Source organism: Falco rusticolus, chromosome 8 (genome assembly GCF_015220075.1).
Source record: "Falco rusticolus isolate bFalRus1 chromosome 8, bFalRus1.pri, whole genome shotgun sequence".
Lineage (NCBI taxonomy): Eukaryota > Metazoa > Chordata > Aves > Falconiformes > Falconidae > Falco > Falco rusticolus.
Genome location: NC_051194.1, coordinates 50,879,381 through 50,896,215, shown reverse-complemented (window position 1 = coordinate 50,896,215; position 16,835 = coordinate 50,879,381). Strand labels below are relative to the sequence as shown.

At 39.1% G+C, this 16,835-nt stretch overlaps 1 protein-coding gene across 4 annotated transcripts in view; it reads left to right on the top strand.

Annotated features, from left to right (window-relative positions):
- The window catches only part of INO80D (INO80 complex subunit D), a 46,245-nt gene that overhangs the window by 14,217 nt on the left and 15,193 nt on the right, over positions 1 to 16,835 (top strand). For all 4 annotated transcript variants that reach the window (XM_037396793.1, XM_037396795.1, XM_037396797.1 and 1 more), the window contains 5 exons: positions 1,086 to 1,834; positions 4,973 to 5,081; positions 11,102 to 11,326; positions 13,363 to 13,472; positions 15,349 to 15,482. In XM_037396793.1, the coding sequence (XP_037252690.1) occupies positions 1,086 to 1,834; positions 4,973 to 5,081; positions 11,102 to 11,326; positions 13,363 to 13,472; positions 15,349 to 15,482 (1,327 nt within the window). The remainder of the gene's footprint in view (positions 1 to 1,085; positions 1,835 to 4,972; positions 5,082 to 11,101; positions 11,327 to 13,362; positions 13,473 to 15,348; positions 15,483 to 16,835) is intronic.

The following is a 16,835-nucleotide window of genomic DNA, read 5'->3' as shown; positions in this document are numbered from 1 at the left end:
TTCCTCATATCTTTGTTTTCATGTATAAGCTGCAGGTTGTAGGTGGGATCCTGCAAGGGCAGAAGTCTGGTTGCTGGTGGCATTCTACAGAGGCAGGAGGGCCTGCCTGTGTGAAACAGGAAAAGGATCAGATCATGGTTCCTACATTTCTATCACCTGCTTGTTCGAGTCAGACAAAAATAAATTGTTTAGTACTTAATTTATGGCCACAGACAACATATTATAACTCTTCTTTAATTTTCATGACAAACTTTTAATGACTTTTTAATCTTTTTTTTTCCTCTTTTAAATAACATGACTTTAAAAGCTTTTCTTATATTAAAGAGCTTAAAATCCATGTTTGTGGATTGTATGTATACATATTCCTGGCATTGTGTAAACATTTTCTAGCAGCAAAGTATTTCTTTTAAACTAGATTTTTGTTTGAAGAGCATTCAGCTAATCCTCTGGCCACAAAATTCATCATGTTAAACTACTAAAACAGAATTTAAATATTTATGCTACTTGTTCATTAAGTGCAGATAGTGACCCTTCTCAGCAGGAATCTCAAGTGAGATTGTCCATATAAGAAACTGCTCCCTACTATAGAGGAATTCATAATAATAATGTGTGTGTTGATGAAAATGTTAGCTACTTCCAGTGAAAGAACAGCCACATGAAAGGAAGTGGTCTTCAAATGTACTTTTTCTTAGGAGCTTTTGAAATGAACAGAGTTAATGGCTTGAGTTCTTACTGTTTTATGTATCAGACAGTCAATTTGTTTTGTTCGCTTTGTTTTGTGAGTATTTACCCTATTAGAGAGTAAATATTCTGAATGATTGTGTGTGAATCTCCTATGAATAACGGCTGAAGACTTTTAAGATTACAAATTGTCACTTGTGTAAGTTTTTGTTTTCTATTACAGGTTGGGAACGCCAGTTACCTGTTGTATTAGAAGCAGTTGTGTACACTTACAAAACCTCTTGTGTTTTGATCTGTATTCACATGAGATGGGGGAGTGTGGGTTTTTCTTTAGTGATGTCTGTTTTCTTTAGATTTTACTTTCAAGAGTTGAGCTAATAACCGACTGCTTTTACTTTTCAAAGGTACTGCAACAGCCACCTGCAGGTACTTGGCTTTATACCGAAAAAGGAGAGGAAGAAAAAGAATGATCCCATAGAGGAGGTAAAGGTCAGGCATCAGATGGATGCTATGGCTTTCAGTCTGACAGTGCCCACTCTGGCCTTGAAGATGCCCAACGGACTGGATGGGATGTCCCTCTCCCCGCCAGGGGCTAGGCTTCCTCTCCACTACCTGGAGGCAGAATTAGAAGACCCCTTTGCTTTCAATGAGGAAGATGATGACCTAAAGAAAGGGGCAACAGTGAGGAAGAAGTTGCAGAGCAAGTTGGCTCAAAACCGGCAGCGCCAGAGAGAGACAGAGATTTTAAAAGTTCGCCAAGAGCACTTTAGCCCCCTTCCTGCACCTTTGCAGCAGCAGCCTCTGCAGCAGCAGCACTCTCATCTGCCACCTTCATCAGCTTCGTTAAAGCCGACAGGGCTACCGCAGGGCGTAGTCTGCAAGTCACCTCAACCTCCGAACACCAGCCTACCAATGCAGGGAGTGGCACCCACCACACACACTATAGCACAAGCCCGGCAGTTGTCTAACAAGAGACCTCTGCCTCTCCTGCCACCTGCTAGGGCTCCTGTCGTGGACCCTCCAAGGACTGATCGGGTCCTCATGAAAGCCACAGCCTTCTCTCCGCACCTGTCCTGCATGAGCCGACTACAGAGACTGGTGAAACTGTGCACTCGAAAACAGCAGCTGGACACTGATCTGTTTCCACATTTAGGTGGGTAGATAATAGATGCACTGCCACCTTTTTGTTTTTTGGGTTTTTTTTCTAACCTGAAACCAAAAGACAAAAGGGGAATGTCTTCCTAGCCCTGTTCTGCATTTGTATGTGGTCCTTACAAAATAACCCTGAACTAGATAATCTCTTGGTTCGTTCTTTAGCCCTGTTCTCTATGAAGGGAATGCCTGGACCTGTCACATATGGTTTATGGCATTGGTTGTTCTTAATATTCTGTTAACCATTTGAGAAATCAAGCCAAAGTGTAAAAAACATTGCTTGAATGATACAGGCATTGTATAGAAGGTTTGCAACTTGAGTAGTAAAGGTGACGCCAGCTGTACCTACACGAGTGGAGAAGGTTAGATTGAATGTTAGATATGTGACAAGTGCACATTGCAAAAGGAGTGCAAGTAAAAGCTTGGAGATTTGGCCCATAATTCTCTGCAGATCCAAATTTCCAGTTGACTTGGCTGGGAAAATTGGAGCGTAAGAGAATTTTTCTTGATGGGGCCTATTCATGTACAGAATACGGATGAGCAAAAGCAAAAGACTACTGCAGGAGGGCAGTTGGTAGTTGGTACCGTTACAGAAGGTAGTTGGAGGGGTGGAGACTTGGCCACATACCAGTGCAGGAATAGTCTCCTCCTTATTATCTAGAAACTGTAATAATGGATTGCTGCTTGTGATAATGTAACTAAATACAACCAACTTGCTGCTATGGCAGTAGTGCTCTATAAAGCTTTAAAAAGGGAGCTGACCTTGTAGCTTATTTGTCTGATTATGAATAGAGACCTAGGTACACCTAACTGTTCTTCTTACCTCCCTCACCTTCCAAAGTTTACTTACTTTTCTGCTTAGTTTTAGGTTGTACTGTTCTAACAAGTAAAATACTGACAGGGAAAAGGGAAATAGGAGTGAGTGTATGATATTAAAGCAGGAATGCCGTTTATGATGTTGAAAAAAAAAAAAAAGACTTCAAACAAATCTGGACATTCTTCATATAACGTCTTATTTAATTGAAACATCTGTAATTTTTGCTATTTCAATTAACCTTTTTTTTAATTTGCTGTTAAGATCTGCCCTTTGGCACTCATGGGATAGCTTCACTGTTTGTTCAGAAGATAATTAGCATCCCATAGCATGTCTCCAAAGAATGTTGTTCTTCAGAAAACCACTTTGATGGTCCTACATATAATGCAGGTCGTTTGAGGGATGGCAACTCCAGAGGCATTGCTGAGTGTCACAGACCCCAATAGCTTAGAAAGTGACCTGCGTTTTGAAAGACTGTAGAAAGATCACTTTGTGTTTAATGTTTTACATTCTCAAGTGATGAAGAGGATACATTTTCCTAAAAAAAAAAGGCATAGTTAAAAAAACTGATTAGACCTATAAATGTACAGTTACGCAGATGCATAACTGTATGTGTGTGCAATTAGAACATTTTCTATTTGGAAAGTAATGGAATTCACATATTAATTATGTGAGAGTGGAAAATATATTTGTTATTTATTCATAGTATGTCTTAATATTAAAGACTAGTTGTGCTGGTTCAGAGAATTTCAGAATGTCGTTATGATAGAGTAGCACTAGAGACGACTGCACAGAATCTTTAAAAAGATGCTGCCAGTTTTATGTGTACCTACATCAGAGCCATGTAATTGGATATTAATGTAATTGCAGTCTTCAGTGTAAGTATCACTGAATCTGGATTAGATTTTATTCCTTAATTTCTGCAACCCCCGTTAGAAGCAAAACAACGCAACCTCTGATTTTATTTTTAAACTCTGGATAAATAGTTTGTTACATGGTATCAATTGTGGACATCTTTATCCAATGATTAAGTTGTTTTTTCATTCCTTTATGGAAGTCGTGAGAGTAAAAAAAAGAGTTGAAAGTCTAATTCTGGCATTTTGTCAAATGTCTTAAGAGATCTTAATTCAGTTCAAATGCGTATCATAAAAATAGGACCAAAGTATAGAATTTTCAGGATGCTGAAGTTCCTGAAAAATAGGGTTTCTGATATTTCTGGTTTATGTTAGTGTTGCTTCTAAATGATGAAGGTGCTCCTCACAATTCTTTTCCATGGGTGTGTCTAATTCTGAAAGTAGGTGACCAGGTACTGATGCATTTCCTAAACTCAAAGCATTTGACTTCAGTATCATCCCAGATGTAGTAGTTTAGTTTATTTTAAGCAAAAATAAAGTGCCCCTTAACTGTATCCCAACTGCTGCTCCGTTTTCAAGGAGCACACAAGGAAGTGAAAGAGTAATAATGCTAGCTTGAAAATGCAGCTATGAGATTTTATCCCACCTGCTGCAAGGAACTGGCAAGAATTCCACTGGATGTAGGAGAGAGAGTAGGAAAAACTGCAAAAGTGGAAGGTCCAGATAAAATGTTCCACCTGAGAACTTACTGGACTCTGTTTCTGGCTGTCCTGCTCAACGATTGTGTTTAGCTTGACTAAGTGAGGCTGTTGGTGCATACAGTAAGTTGGCTCTGCTGCATCATCATTAAGTGAAAGCATGCTGGTTAGTAAAAGTGCAGGAGTATTTGCATCTCTCCCTTTAGCGCTCCTTTCATGCTAATGCATGCATTTGGCAGGCAATTACAGAGACTGAGCAGAGGAGCATCTTTTGTAGATGTTCTATATCTCTGTCCATGCTGCTCTGTCTTATTGTCTTCCTGCTCTCCCTGTGTTTTGGCACAGTCAGAATATAAACAGAAATGAAAGTGGCCTATTTAGATCATATAGTATTGAAAATTCCCAGGCAGTCAGTTCTTTGTGGCAGGGACTTCTCTCTTACCTTGTCTGTAAAGATTACATGTGCTTGGTATGAAAGCTGTAGTATTTTTCTGTGGGTGAAGAAACTGGTGATTTTTCTTCCACTGCTGATGAATAAAGAAGCCAATAAGGATTTTAAAAGGAAAATTTGACAAAAATTAGTGCATGCTATTTGTACACTGTAATGGCACTGTTACTGTTTCCTGTGTAATTGAGAATATTATACGATTTAATCAAATGTAATTACGCTTGTGACTATACTACACATTCATCTTTTGTGCCATAGGTTACTCAGAGACTTATATGAGGTAGATACACTTTTCATCCAGCTTTCATGTTTTCAATTCCCTTAGGGCTGGATTGGTCTGAAGACAGTGGAGAAGAGTTGGAGGATTCAGAGCAAACCTCCCCTTACCAGGTTGCATGGTCTATCCGAGAAACCCTCGGCTATGAGAGACATGAGTGAGTATGATTCTTTGTATTCATGCTGGCCTCGATGCAATAAATCACATAAATGTGAGCTTCACTTCAAGTGGAGTCAATGGAACCAAAGCACTTGTTTGAGTGCTTTGCTGAAACAAAAGATTGTTTGAACTCATTTGTTTGTAAGAGCTATGAAACAGCTTGTCACCTTCTGTCCCAGTTTCCACCTAGCTTAGAGGCCTTCATGCAGTGTGCTATCAGAAGGATGCATCAGGAAAGAATTCAAGCTTATTTGCCGATATTTAATAGAGTTTATTGGGATTTATTCATGAACTTGTGTGCCTCGCTGAGGAGAGGTATTTCCTGAATTAGAACCAAATGAAGGGAGTTGCTGTTGGTTTCTTGTCTTTCCTATTATTTGTGAATAACTTTGTTAGTAAACTTGCTACATTTTACTCATTAGTCCTTATGATGATTTTGCAGGATGTTGTTTTAATGTGGTTTTTTTAAGGGACATAGCATTTCTTTTCATAATTAAGTGTTGAATAAACTTCTGTCAAATAGCTGGGAGCATCGAAAGAAGTGATGTGATTGAAGCGATAAGCAGAGCAGGTGTTAGCTGCTGGTGCAGAAAGGCTTACAGTGTTCTCCATATACTGCCAAGTCATGAATCTTACAGCAGGATATAATATATGTTTATTAATCCAAATTTTAAGGTGCAAAGTTAAAACAAAGCATTGCAAGTGTAGTATTGTAACGAAACTGAAGCATGTTGATAACAAAAGGAAATTGGGGACTCAATACGTTTTGATTGTAATTTCTGTAACGTGATTTTCTTTTACATGCAGCTGGACTTTTTGATACTACAGCTCTCTCCCATTTGTTTAACTTTTAATAAAGTCAGAGTAGTGTTGTTAATGAAACCTTATTTTTTTGGTACATGGAAGTTCTGAAACTTAACAGAACTTCTTACCATCTATAAAGACAGTCCACAAGGTGAACAACAAAGCTGTATCTGTCATCAGCACAGGCACCAGGATACTAAATACTGAGAGCCTTCAGCGAATGAAAGCTTAATAGCTTTGTGAAGACTTTCCTTTTTTAAAAGAAAGGTTTTTTTCTGTTATTAATAACCATTGTTTTTTAGGGCATCAGCAGTCAGAGAGTGAACTTTCACAAACACCAGTTTTAACTTAAAGAGCACTTTTAAATAAACTGTTTTGGGAAAGCATGAACAGACTTCCAGACTTCTAAATAATATGTAATTTTCAAAGCAGATATATCTATTAAACAACTTCCCTTACACTCTTTTCTCCTTGACATTTGATCTGGTTCTTCCATAGATCGCTATTTTTTTGTCAACTTATAAAGGTCATCTTTGTGTTTTGTCTTCTATTTGTCTTAACTTCCTTTGGATTCTTCCTACTCTTTTCACATACTGAGAGAAAATAATATCTTGTCTTGACATTTTCTGTTCCATTCTAGCATTTTATGCACTTCAGTTAAACACTGTCTTAACTAATCATGATGGATACATTTTTGTATGGTACTGGCTGCTTTTGTACTTCCATCAGCCTGCCCAGTGTTAGCTCTTCAGCAGCTTTCCTAATTTTGTTTATGGATAAACATTGATAGTTCACTTGATGTCAGCCTTCTAGAATTTTAATTCCTATTCTGCAAGCTTCTGTAGAGTCTTTTATTACCTGAAATGTTTCACTTTGACACTTTTGTAGTGTGATCTGTCTGTTGCTGAAGATGAATTAGTTCAGACTGTTTCTTGGGTGATTTGATTTGTCAAAATGACTCTGTTTTACTAATCTGGTGGTGCAGACTGCTGGCTCCTACCTTTGCCAATGACTTCTTGTCGTGGTTTAACCCCATCTGACAATTAAGCACCACGCAGCTGCTCATTCATTCCCCCTGCATTGGTGTGAGGGACATAATTGAAGAGTAAAAGTGAGAAAACTCATGGGTTGAGATAAAGACAGTTTAATAGGTAAAGCAAAAGCCGTGTGTGCAGGCAAAGCACAACAGTTCATTCGCCACTTCTCATGGGCAGGCAGGTGTTCAGCCATTTCCAGGAAAGCAGGGCTCCATCACGTGTAACAGTTACTTGGGAAGACAAACTCAGTAATTCTGAATGTCCCCGCCTTCCTCCTTCTTCCTCCAGCTTATACACTGAGTGTGATGTTCTGTGGTATGGAATACCTCTTTGGCTAGTTCAGGTCAGCTGTCCTGGCTGTGTCTTCTCCCAGTTTCCCGTGCCCCCCCCAGCCCTATCGCTGGCAGGATCTGAGAAACTGAAAAGTCCTTGACTTGGTATAAACATCACTTAGCAACAACTAAACCCATCAGTATATTATCAACATTATTTTCACACCAAATCCAAAACACAGCACTGCCCCAGCTTGCTAAGAAGAAAACTAACTATCCCAGCTGAAATCAGGACTCTTGTTATGGCTCTGAATTTTGGAGGCTAATTTTACCAGAAAACCAATGGAGATTGTTTCCTCAAACCTTTAGATTCTGAAATCATGTACCTAAGCTTATGGGAATTTACTAACTGTTTTTCATGGTAAAACTAAAGCTTTATTTTCTCGGTTCATTTGTGTCTGAGCTTGCAGTCCCTGGGTGAAAGGGTAACTCCACCAGCTAACTCCATTCTGTCCTTTTCCATTTGACTCTGTGGAAGACAGTGGGAGGGATTCTTCTCAGATCAGTAAAAAAAGTGGACAGTTAATATCTGCATTACTGGACAGCTTGTTCTCAGCCTTTCAGGTGTGGTGGTTGTAGAGGAAATCCTCTGGCTTTCTGTTGAACTTCTTGTGTGATACTCTAGCTGCTCTTAAACTCTCAACAATTCACCAGATTAGTTTAAAATTAATGACTTAACAGTAATAAATGTTTTAGTTTGTTTGCCTTCTGGTCTTTTAATCTGTAAAATTGTTGCAGTCATCTGTGGAAACACAGGCCAAATGTTTGCTTTTATTATTTTGTCCTTTAATTTTGAAAAATAGGGTTCCTGTGCTCGCAGCATTCCAGGATGCAGTGTTTTGAGGCAGGCACAAATTTCACATTTCAGTTCAAAGAGTAGTGCAGGAATGGGCACTGGGCACGGTGCAGGCAGGGCGGACAGCAGGGAAAGCTGCTGGGGTGGGAGGAATTCCTTGCGGAAGCAGCAGTTCTGAGGGAAAGCAGGGGCTGTTCTCTACCACAGATTAATGAACCTTTACCCCAGATGGTTCAGTTACTGGGTCTTGTAGCTTAGAAAGTACTGGAAAACGAGTGACTTTAAAACAAAGTAGTTTTTCACTTCCTACGCTGAAATATAGATAAAGTGAGTGTTTCAAGTAGTAAGTTTGAAAAGAAAGTGTGAGGATTGGAGTCCCTCCTCATACCAGCTCACTCAAAGGATCAAATACCAACACTGTGTTGTCAAAGTTGGATTTATTAAGTCCCGATAACTAGAAAAACTAAAAGGAAGAAGGGAAGGTTCTTCAAATCCCTCCTTACAGGGGGTTTTGAACTACAGGTGCTGGGGTGTCTCAGAGTAGAGAGCATATTCTTCTGGTTCCCGTGCTGCCCTTTTGCTCTTCCTTTCTGTTGCTTCGCGCTGCCTTTGTTTTCTTCATGAACACTCAGCAACAATTCCCCAGATGGTTACACATGACACTTTTAAAGGGAAGGGTTGGGAAGAAGCATTTTGGATTATCAAAAGGTTTGCATGCACTTTCAGAAATCTTTTAAAAAATGAAATGCCACACGTTAAGTTGAACTTCAGAAGTTATGTATGCAGCTTAAGAGAATAAACTAAATAGAAGTTGGTAAACTTGTTTATGAAAGGACAACAACAAAAGTACCTTTTGGTTTCAGTACTTGTCTAGGAAAAAAAAGGGCTTTTTTAAGGTTTCTTTGAACACATAAATATGTTGTAGTTATCTTACTGGCCTGGGAACAAAATTCTGAGCAGGCTTTTAGAAACCGTTTGCCTCAGAATAAGCCCTTGTCCACTGCAGGCATGATTTCTTTCTACATCTTGTATATATGTCTTCATCTACTTTTTAAAAATGCTTTTGTAAACTGCAGTTCAAAATATTTTAGCATACCATGACTTTTTTCCTGTTCGTTTCAATGGGAAGGAAGTAAAAAGTTTCAAAGCTAGAGATATTTGCATTAAAACCACCCTTTGTACCCAAAAGAAACACGTTTTATCCGCTAAGGAATATTCCTGTCTTTTCTTAAAGTTAATTTGTAACCACATTTAAAATTAAATCTGTATGCCTGCAACTGTGTTTAAAAATCTTGGCCCAGAGCAGAAAGGAAATGCCTGAGACCTTAAACTTACCTGTATCTAACAGGTTCCATCCATGTATTTCTGTTTTCTATTAATACATTGGAAAAAGGAAAATCTATATTAAATAGTACACAATTACATTTTTTTAAAGATATTTTTTCCCCAGTAGGCATTCTTTCCTAAAAGATGTTGAAAGTATAATTTCTTTATATTTTCAATGTGAAAATATTTTAAACATGACATATGTTAAATATTTTTAACAGGCTGTATTTGCTGCTAAGCATTTAATTGCAGAGGTTAATTACTTGTAATTTCTGCTTCTAGAAAATAATCTGTGATCTGTTTTAAAAACAAAATACATAGTATGGTTGACTTTACTTACAACTTCAGAAATAATGTGCATTTGTGTCAAGGCAGCATTCGTTCCTGTGGAGTTTTTGTGGGTAGCCTTAGTGGAGATGGATGCAGTCTTTTAAATTTGTCCTGTGTGTGAACAGAATAACAGTTTCCAGAAAGGAAAGTAGGTCTTAGTCATATTGTCTTTCCAAGGACAGCTATGGTGCCTGCATTTCTGGGTCTTACTTTATTTAGTAAATATTATGGCCAGTATTTTGCATCTCTTCTGTTATCAGTTAATTGTGGTCCACTTTGCTGTTTGCAGGTTTGGATGTCAGCTGGCCAAGCTCTGCCGTCTGAACCTTGGGAGCTTTTGATTTGCTTCATTTGTTTGAACTTGTTTTCTTCCACCTGCCTGCCTTTTGTTTTACAGATAGGAAAGTTAGCAAAAAGTTTCTCTGTTCTGTAAAGAAAACCTGAAATTAAAAACTGAACAAAGACTGCTTTGTTTAGATTCAGTACATGTTCTTTGTTGCTCCAGGAAAAAAAAATAATTCTGCAAACTCGTGCTTGTTGTGGAGGACTTTTGGGTAGCTTCATGGACCTTGTTGTTTTAACAAGTCCCAGTGATGATTTTATTATGTTTCATGATTTTTACTGAATTTAACTGAATGACATGGTTTGATGGTCTTGTTGATATTTGCCTGGACATTCAGAAAGCCAAGATAAATGGGAAGAGACTTTCTTAAGCAAACAAAGAATGGGATTAGTCCTTCATCTGGTCATTGTTTAACCCTGGTCTGATTTTCCCCTCAGTACCTTTGGAGTTAAATGTGAATTTCCTTTCCATGACTGTAATGTAACTCAACCTTAACCCTGCAACAAGGGGAAAGCAGTATCAACTGCTAGCTGTGTTAGTGTGTATCTTGGTTTAGAAAGGAACACACCACCTGGCAGAGTAAAAGGAACTGGAAAAAGTCAGCGGTTTTGGTACTTGTTAGCATTTGACCATCTTTTCCATCGTGACCTTTCTTCAATAAATTTCCACTACCTAGTTCCCCACCTTTGTCCTCTCCATTAATTGCACTTTAAGAGTTTGTCTCTTTTGCCGAGACATTTACAGTAAATAAAGGTTAACAGTATAGATTTTTTTGAACAGCAGGCTCCAGACATTTAAATGTGTCAGACTTGATGATAAATTGATGTAATCTCTAATAATGACATAATAAGAAGGGTAAGTACCTTTAGAATTCAAAAGGGATCCTGCTCTTACCATTTCTAAAGCATCCCTGCCTGATTTCAACTTTTGGATTTTTATGGGGCTAGAAGACGGATGCCAACTTAACAATTCTATTAAAATGACAAATTTGCTTCCTTGGGGAAAAAAAATATACTTAAAGCCCATTTGTTTTTATTTTCCCTTCTTCAGGTCCGATGATGACAATGCAGATGACAGGAGTTCCAGGGTGACCAGACTTTGCACTTACTTTCAGCAGAAATACAAGCACCTCTGCCGCCTGGAGCGGGCAGAATCTCGTCAGAAGAAATGCCGGCATACACTCCGGAAAGCCTTGCTGCAGGCGGCCAGCAGAGAGCCGGAGCGTGCTGGGCAACTGATACAAGAACTCCGAAGAGCTACGTGTGCTCATACCAGGTCAGACCTTCCCCTGTGACTCCAGTAACCCGGGGTCTGGACAGGGTGGAGCTGGGCAGAGTATCCAGCAGCTGAAATGTTGAACCTTGAAACTGGTAGGCATGCACAAGGCAGAAAAACCGTGACACACAAATGCCTGTCAGTGGAGTGAAATAAATACGGCACACAGTGTTTTCCATGAAGACAGACATTTCTCTAGCTTTGTGTTTTGAAATGTGGATTGTTTGTTCAGCAGTATCTGGGCCCCATTTCTTAAATGTCACAAAAAAAGTTAGTTGCTTGTTAAAATTTATTCTTATTAATTGATCTATGTATTTTGGCTGCCTTCAAATATCTGGTACTTTACTAAGCCCAGTTCTTTAGAAGGTGTACAGCCTGGTCTGCAGTTCACTGCTTCAATTCAGATTTTGTTTTTCAGACAGCTTTTTTTGAAAAGTCTATACATCTTCTTAATTATCTTCCCAGCAAATCAAACTTCAGCTTATGCTTTTTGTTAGATTTAACTCAATCTAACATTAAATGAAATTTGGCAACAAAATAAATATCTTCTAACAACTCTGAAGGTTACCTTCTGTGGGAATTCTTTCTAGATAATGTCAACATCCCTCCAGCTCTTGGCATACTGAGAGTTGGTTGATTCATATTTGTGCAGAAACAGAGCAAGTCTGAACCCTGACATTATGTCTGGGATATCAGCAACATCCTTTTGCTGTCATGGTTTTGCTTTACAGGATGTGTGTGTAGGGGGTAGTGGTGGGCTAACGTGAGAGGCAAGCTGGATGGAGCAGGGTACTTAAAAGTGTATTCTGGTTATGGGATGGTTTTGTTCCCAGACAGTAGGCTGTGGTTCATGATAGTTGGAGGGTTTATTGTTGGGGACACAGAGTGATGCTGAAGAGCTGCTTGGAGGTGTAATGTAGAGGTACACTACTAGTTTATGAAGTTGTGTAAATATCTCCAAACTTAAACTACAGCAAAACTTTGCCAGAACTGGCAAGCTCTTGCTTTTTTTTTTTTTTTTTTTCATTATCTTGCCTTTTATTACACAAAAAAGATTACGTTGTTTTGGGTAGACTTGCAAAGCCAGGTGTGCCTGTCATCACTGCTCTGGTTAGTTTAAGTAACCACGAAGTCTTTTCAGTTATTAAATTTTTCACAGGAGTAATATTGCTAACTAAAACTTTGCTCAGTCAAAGTGCAGTCAATGACAGAAATGGCTGAAGGAAAACAGTCAGGCTACAGACAGCTTTTTGTCAACCTAGAAAACAACATGTGCAGAGGTGAAAGTCAGCCCTGGAATCTCCAGCTTTCTCTACATGAAAGGTGACAAAGGCCTTGAGCAGGCTAACACCAAGCGAGCTGTGTAACGCTTGCAGTACTCGTGCACACTGCTGTCTGGTCGCCTGCTTGCAGCTCAGGCTCAAAGCATTGAGGCTGTTGCTGAGGAAATGCTCAGCTTTGGGCACCTGCTGGTGGATTGGGCTGTAGCACGTTGATGAAGAAGAGCTTTTACCCATGTTGAGCACGCACAGGCTCTGCCACTCCAGAGCTCAGTCTAAGTTTGTCTGAGCACATGCTTGCATGTAAGCTCTGGCGATGCTCGGCATGTTTTGTTTTATGAACAGGCTTAGAAGTGCACTTGATTGCCCATGGAGGCATACCCAATACATTGTATTCTAAAGATTGACCTCATTTTAAGCGTCACCTGTGTTGACACTCACCTACTACTGTCCTTGGCTCTGTTGCTGGGTGTTGTAATATTTAGATGGTAGTAGCACACAGCACCTCTCATTGCAATTAAGGCCCTGTGAAATAAACAATAATCCTGTTACAGCAGTCACACCTTCACCTGTCATTGACATCTATTCTGTATCCCTGTATGGAGTCTGGTAGTAGTGTGCACCTATCTGGATCGGGACACACACACGTGTGTTATAATTTTTCATCCTTCTGTGCTACATTCAATGCAATAGTTGTGCCAAGTAACGAGATTGGGTTTTTGTCTCTAAACTCCTTTATGCTTTTTTTTCTTTCAGCACAAGCCAAGCAAGGCAGAGAGATCCAGAACCAACAACCTGTTGTGGGACTTCAAAGGGAGAACAGTGCACTAACAAGGCCCTTCCATTCACCAGGCATTGTTTTCAGCGTATCCTCTTTAACTCTGTTTGAGAGTTGTGTTCAGGCGTGGAAGCTGTTCTGTTTTAGGGTTTTTTGTTTGTTTGTTAGGTCTTTGCATTGAAAAATACATTTTCACAAAGGAATATTTATTTGTTAGTGTCTCATAAACTATTTTGCTTTTAATTTGTCTGTGTGATTTGGGTCTGTAGACAGTGAAGATAAGTAGTTTGCCACTGGAATCTAATATAGTCACATTATTTTACTTTGTAAGCTGTATTTAGTGGGTGCAAGAAACCTTTACAAAAACAATCATCTTTTGCGGATGATGTACAAGCCACGTGGCTTTCAGCTTTGTTACTTTCATGCAGTTCTTGGTAGGTTCCAGTAGACTACCTACCTATGAGCGGTTTATGGAAACGAGTTTTTATACATATTATAAAAAGATGGCTTACACTGACTAGAAAGGTGGAAATCTGATACTTTGCATTGTTTGAAGAAGCAGAATAGTAGGAGTCACAGAGTCTGTATTCTAGATGCGAAAGAATTCCCAGTGCTCAGGATTTCAAGCAAAGCCTGAAGAGGGTGTCAAGAGTCAATGCATGAAGATCGCAGAAAGGAGGGAGCACATTAGATGTGAGGTTTGATTCTGAAGATTATGAACAGGCAGACTTCTGACTTGGAATACTTAAGAATTCTGTAGACTTCATCTTTTTTGTTTTTAGCTGAAGACTTGAACAAGTGACTCCTTTTGTTAAAGCTTTTGGCTTTGGTATTTTAAGTGAGTGGTGCTGATCTGTTCCAGTTGCTGTCAGACTGCAGCACCTTTTCAGTCTTTCTGGTTTGCAGATGCCTTGTTTTTGTTGGTTGATTTTTGCAGGCCCCTTAAAAGTAGTTTGCACAGCAGTTCAAAAACTCTATGAGAGAGCACCGTGCCGTGCAGCTGTGTTTGGGGTTTGCCTCATGATTCTGATTTTTTTTTTTAAAGTTTAAGTCGTCTTGCTTCTTGGTGTGGGTAAAGCAGAGACGTCAAAGCTAGTGATCTTGCATTTGTGCCTGTTTTTTCCCCTTTGCGTTTTCTTCTCAATGGAAACAGTCTCTCTTCTAAAATGAACAAGCTCTTGGTTCTGACTCATCTGTCCAAGTCTTCCATCTGGACTTTTCTGCAGGTTTTCCATTTTCTTTGTCCTTTCTTTTTGTGTTCTAACATTTCTTGAACATGCATTGTGATGTTGAGGTCTCAGAACTGTTCAAGATGGAAGGAGTACTTCTAATGTTGTTTGAAAAAACCCAATGAAATATCTGTTTGATTTGCTGTAAGTCTGGAAACATTTTCACTCCTGCAAGGGATTTTTCTGAAGGAAATCTCAGCAAGCTTACAGTTGGATTTACTTGACCTTTCTGTCTGATTGCACATCTTTTTTTCAGAGGAGCAGGAAGGATCTTGAAACTTCTTTGTGCTCTAAAGATAAATGCCAAGAATGTACCTTAAAAGACTGAATTAAGAAATACTCTTTTCTTTAATGTTTCAGTATGGATTGTCATTAGTCTGTAAGGAAATAGTCCTGTTGACTACACTGTTCGAACTGCTACTATTGATCTATTGATTAAGACTCCAGGAAAAGGCTTCTTTTGGCTCAGAACTCATTAGTGAAATGGCTGCTTCTATAAAACTATCTCAGTATATAAAAATCATTAGAGAGTCTGCATGAATGCAGTTTTTCACTTTAAAAGTTGGGTTTGAGCCTTACCTAGCTTTCAACTTGAATAAGAAAGTTCAAGTACTCACTAAAAATAGCATCTATGGACAGGTAGAGTTGAAGGCTGTGATCTTCATCAGATTGATAAATCAAAGGGCGTTCCTCCATCGTTGCCTCATGTGTTATTCCTGATGCAGAAATGCACAGATATCTTATTGAACCGTTCTCAGCAGCTCTTCTCAAGTTGCACAGCCAAGTTTGCAGATGGTCAACAGTGCTCTGTGCCAGTTTTTGACATTACACATCAGACACCTCTGTGTGAAGAACATGCCAAAAAAATGGTAAGTACAAAGCCAGAACTGTTACTATTTGTCTGTTGGGATGATCAGGAGTTTTAACCCATCTTTCTATGAATTCTTGCTTGACGACTAGCAAGTTTATAACTTAAGAGCTCATTTCCCTTTATTTTTCTTAAGGAGAACATGCCAAACACTTCCAATTAGTATAAATTATGTTGTGAAAAGTTTTACATGGTTTTGAGGGTATGATAAAGCATGCATGAGAATATCCTTCACTGGAAAAAGTTTGATTCCTGTCTTGAACAAAGATAGGAGAAAATCAATGTGAGAGATCCTGTGGTCACTTTATTTGGGCTCACTCCTGGCCCTTGGATCTGAATATAGTATGAGTGTGGTATGCTAAGAACACTGCATCTCAAGCAGTCTTAGTTCCTGGGACCCAAAATATTTTCTAGAGGAAGTGTAGATAGCAATTATAAGCATACAAATAATGGTTTTGCTACTTTATTTACCTTTTTGGTGACTGTTAGAATTTATCTTTAACCTCCTTCAGGGATCTGTGGATCCCAGAGGAAAAGCAGTGGCCTGCCACAAGTTGAGAAAATGCAGACATGAAGATGATGTCCTCTGCTCACCTACTTCTGTCCTGTTCCTCCTTCAAGGCATTAGGTGTAAAACTCCCCCTTTTTTTTTTTTTTTTTTTTTTTTTGGTTCTCTTGTTAGGTTGTTGTGGGTTTTTTGTTAACCGTGTTTTCCCACCCATTCCAATACTTGTGAATTATGGAGTTACCTGGATTAAAATGTGAGGGTCTGAGCTATACAGATTTGTATGGGATTTTCCCCCCTCTCCCAGGCAATCTTCAGTGTCTCTCTCTTGGTTTACTTCTGTAGTACATACAATCCTCTGCCATTTCCAGTATGATGGCAACTGAAAACTGGCGATGGTTTGATTTATTTTTTAATTAGTCAACGATTGCTGTCCAAAAGCAATGAGGCCTTAGTTGTTTAGCCCCATCCTTACCCTAGCCCTACAGTATTAATTCTCTTTCCTCAGTGCTAGCCTTCTTTTATGGCAGTGGGCACTTGAGGATGCTAACTTCAGCTGCTGCACACTGTCCCCATTATCACCACCTCAAAACAGTGCTCAATCTTTGATACTTACAGGAATACTGCCAAAGTTAACAATTTTGCTCTGATTTAGTTAGGGTTTGCTATGATGATTTTTAAAGTGACACTGCCCAATCTCCTATTTAGCATACATCATAATTTGGTCTGTGTGATTTTTGCCATTGGGATCAACAAGGAAGGAAGCAGCTTATTTTTTGTTACCTTGCCTGGGTGCAAGCTAGCAGTCTTTCTTGCATTACATGTGAATGTCTGTGGAATGGCCAGGGG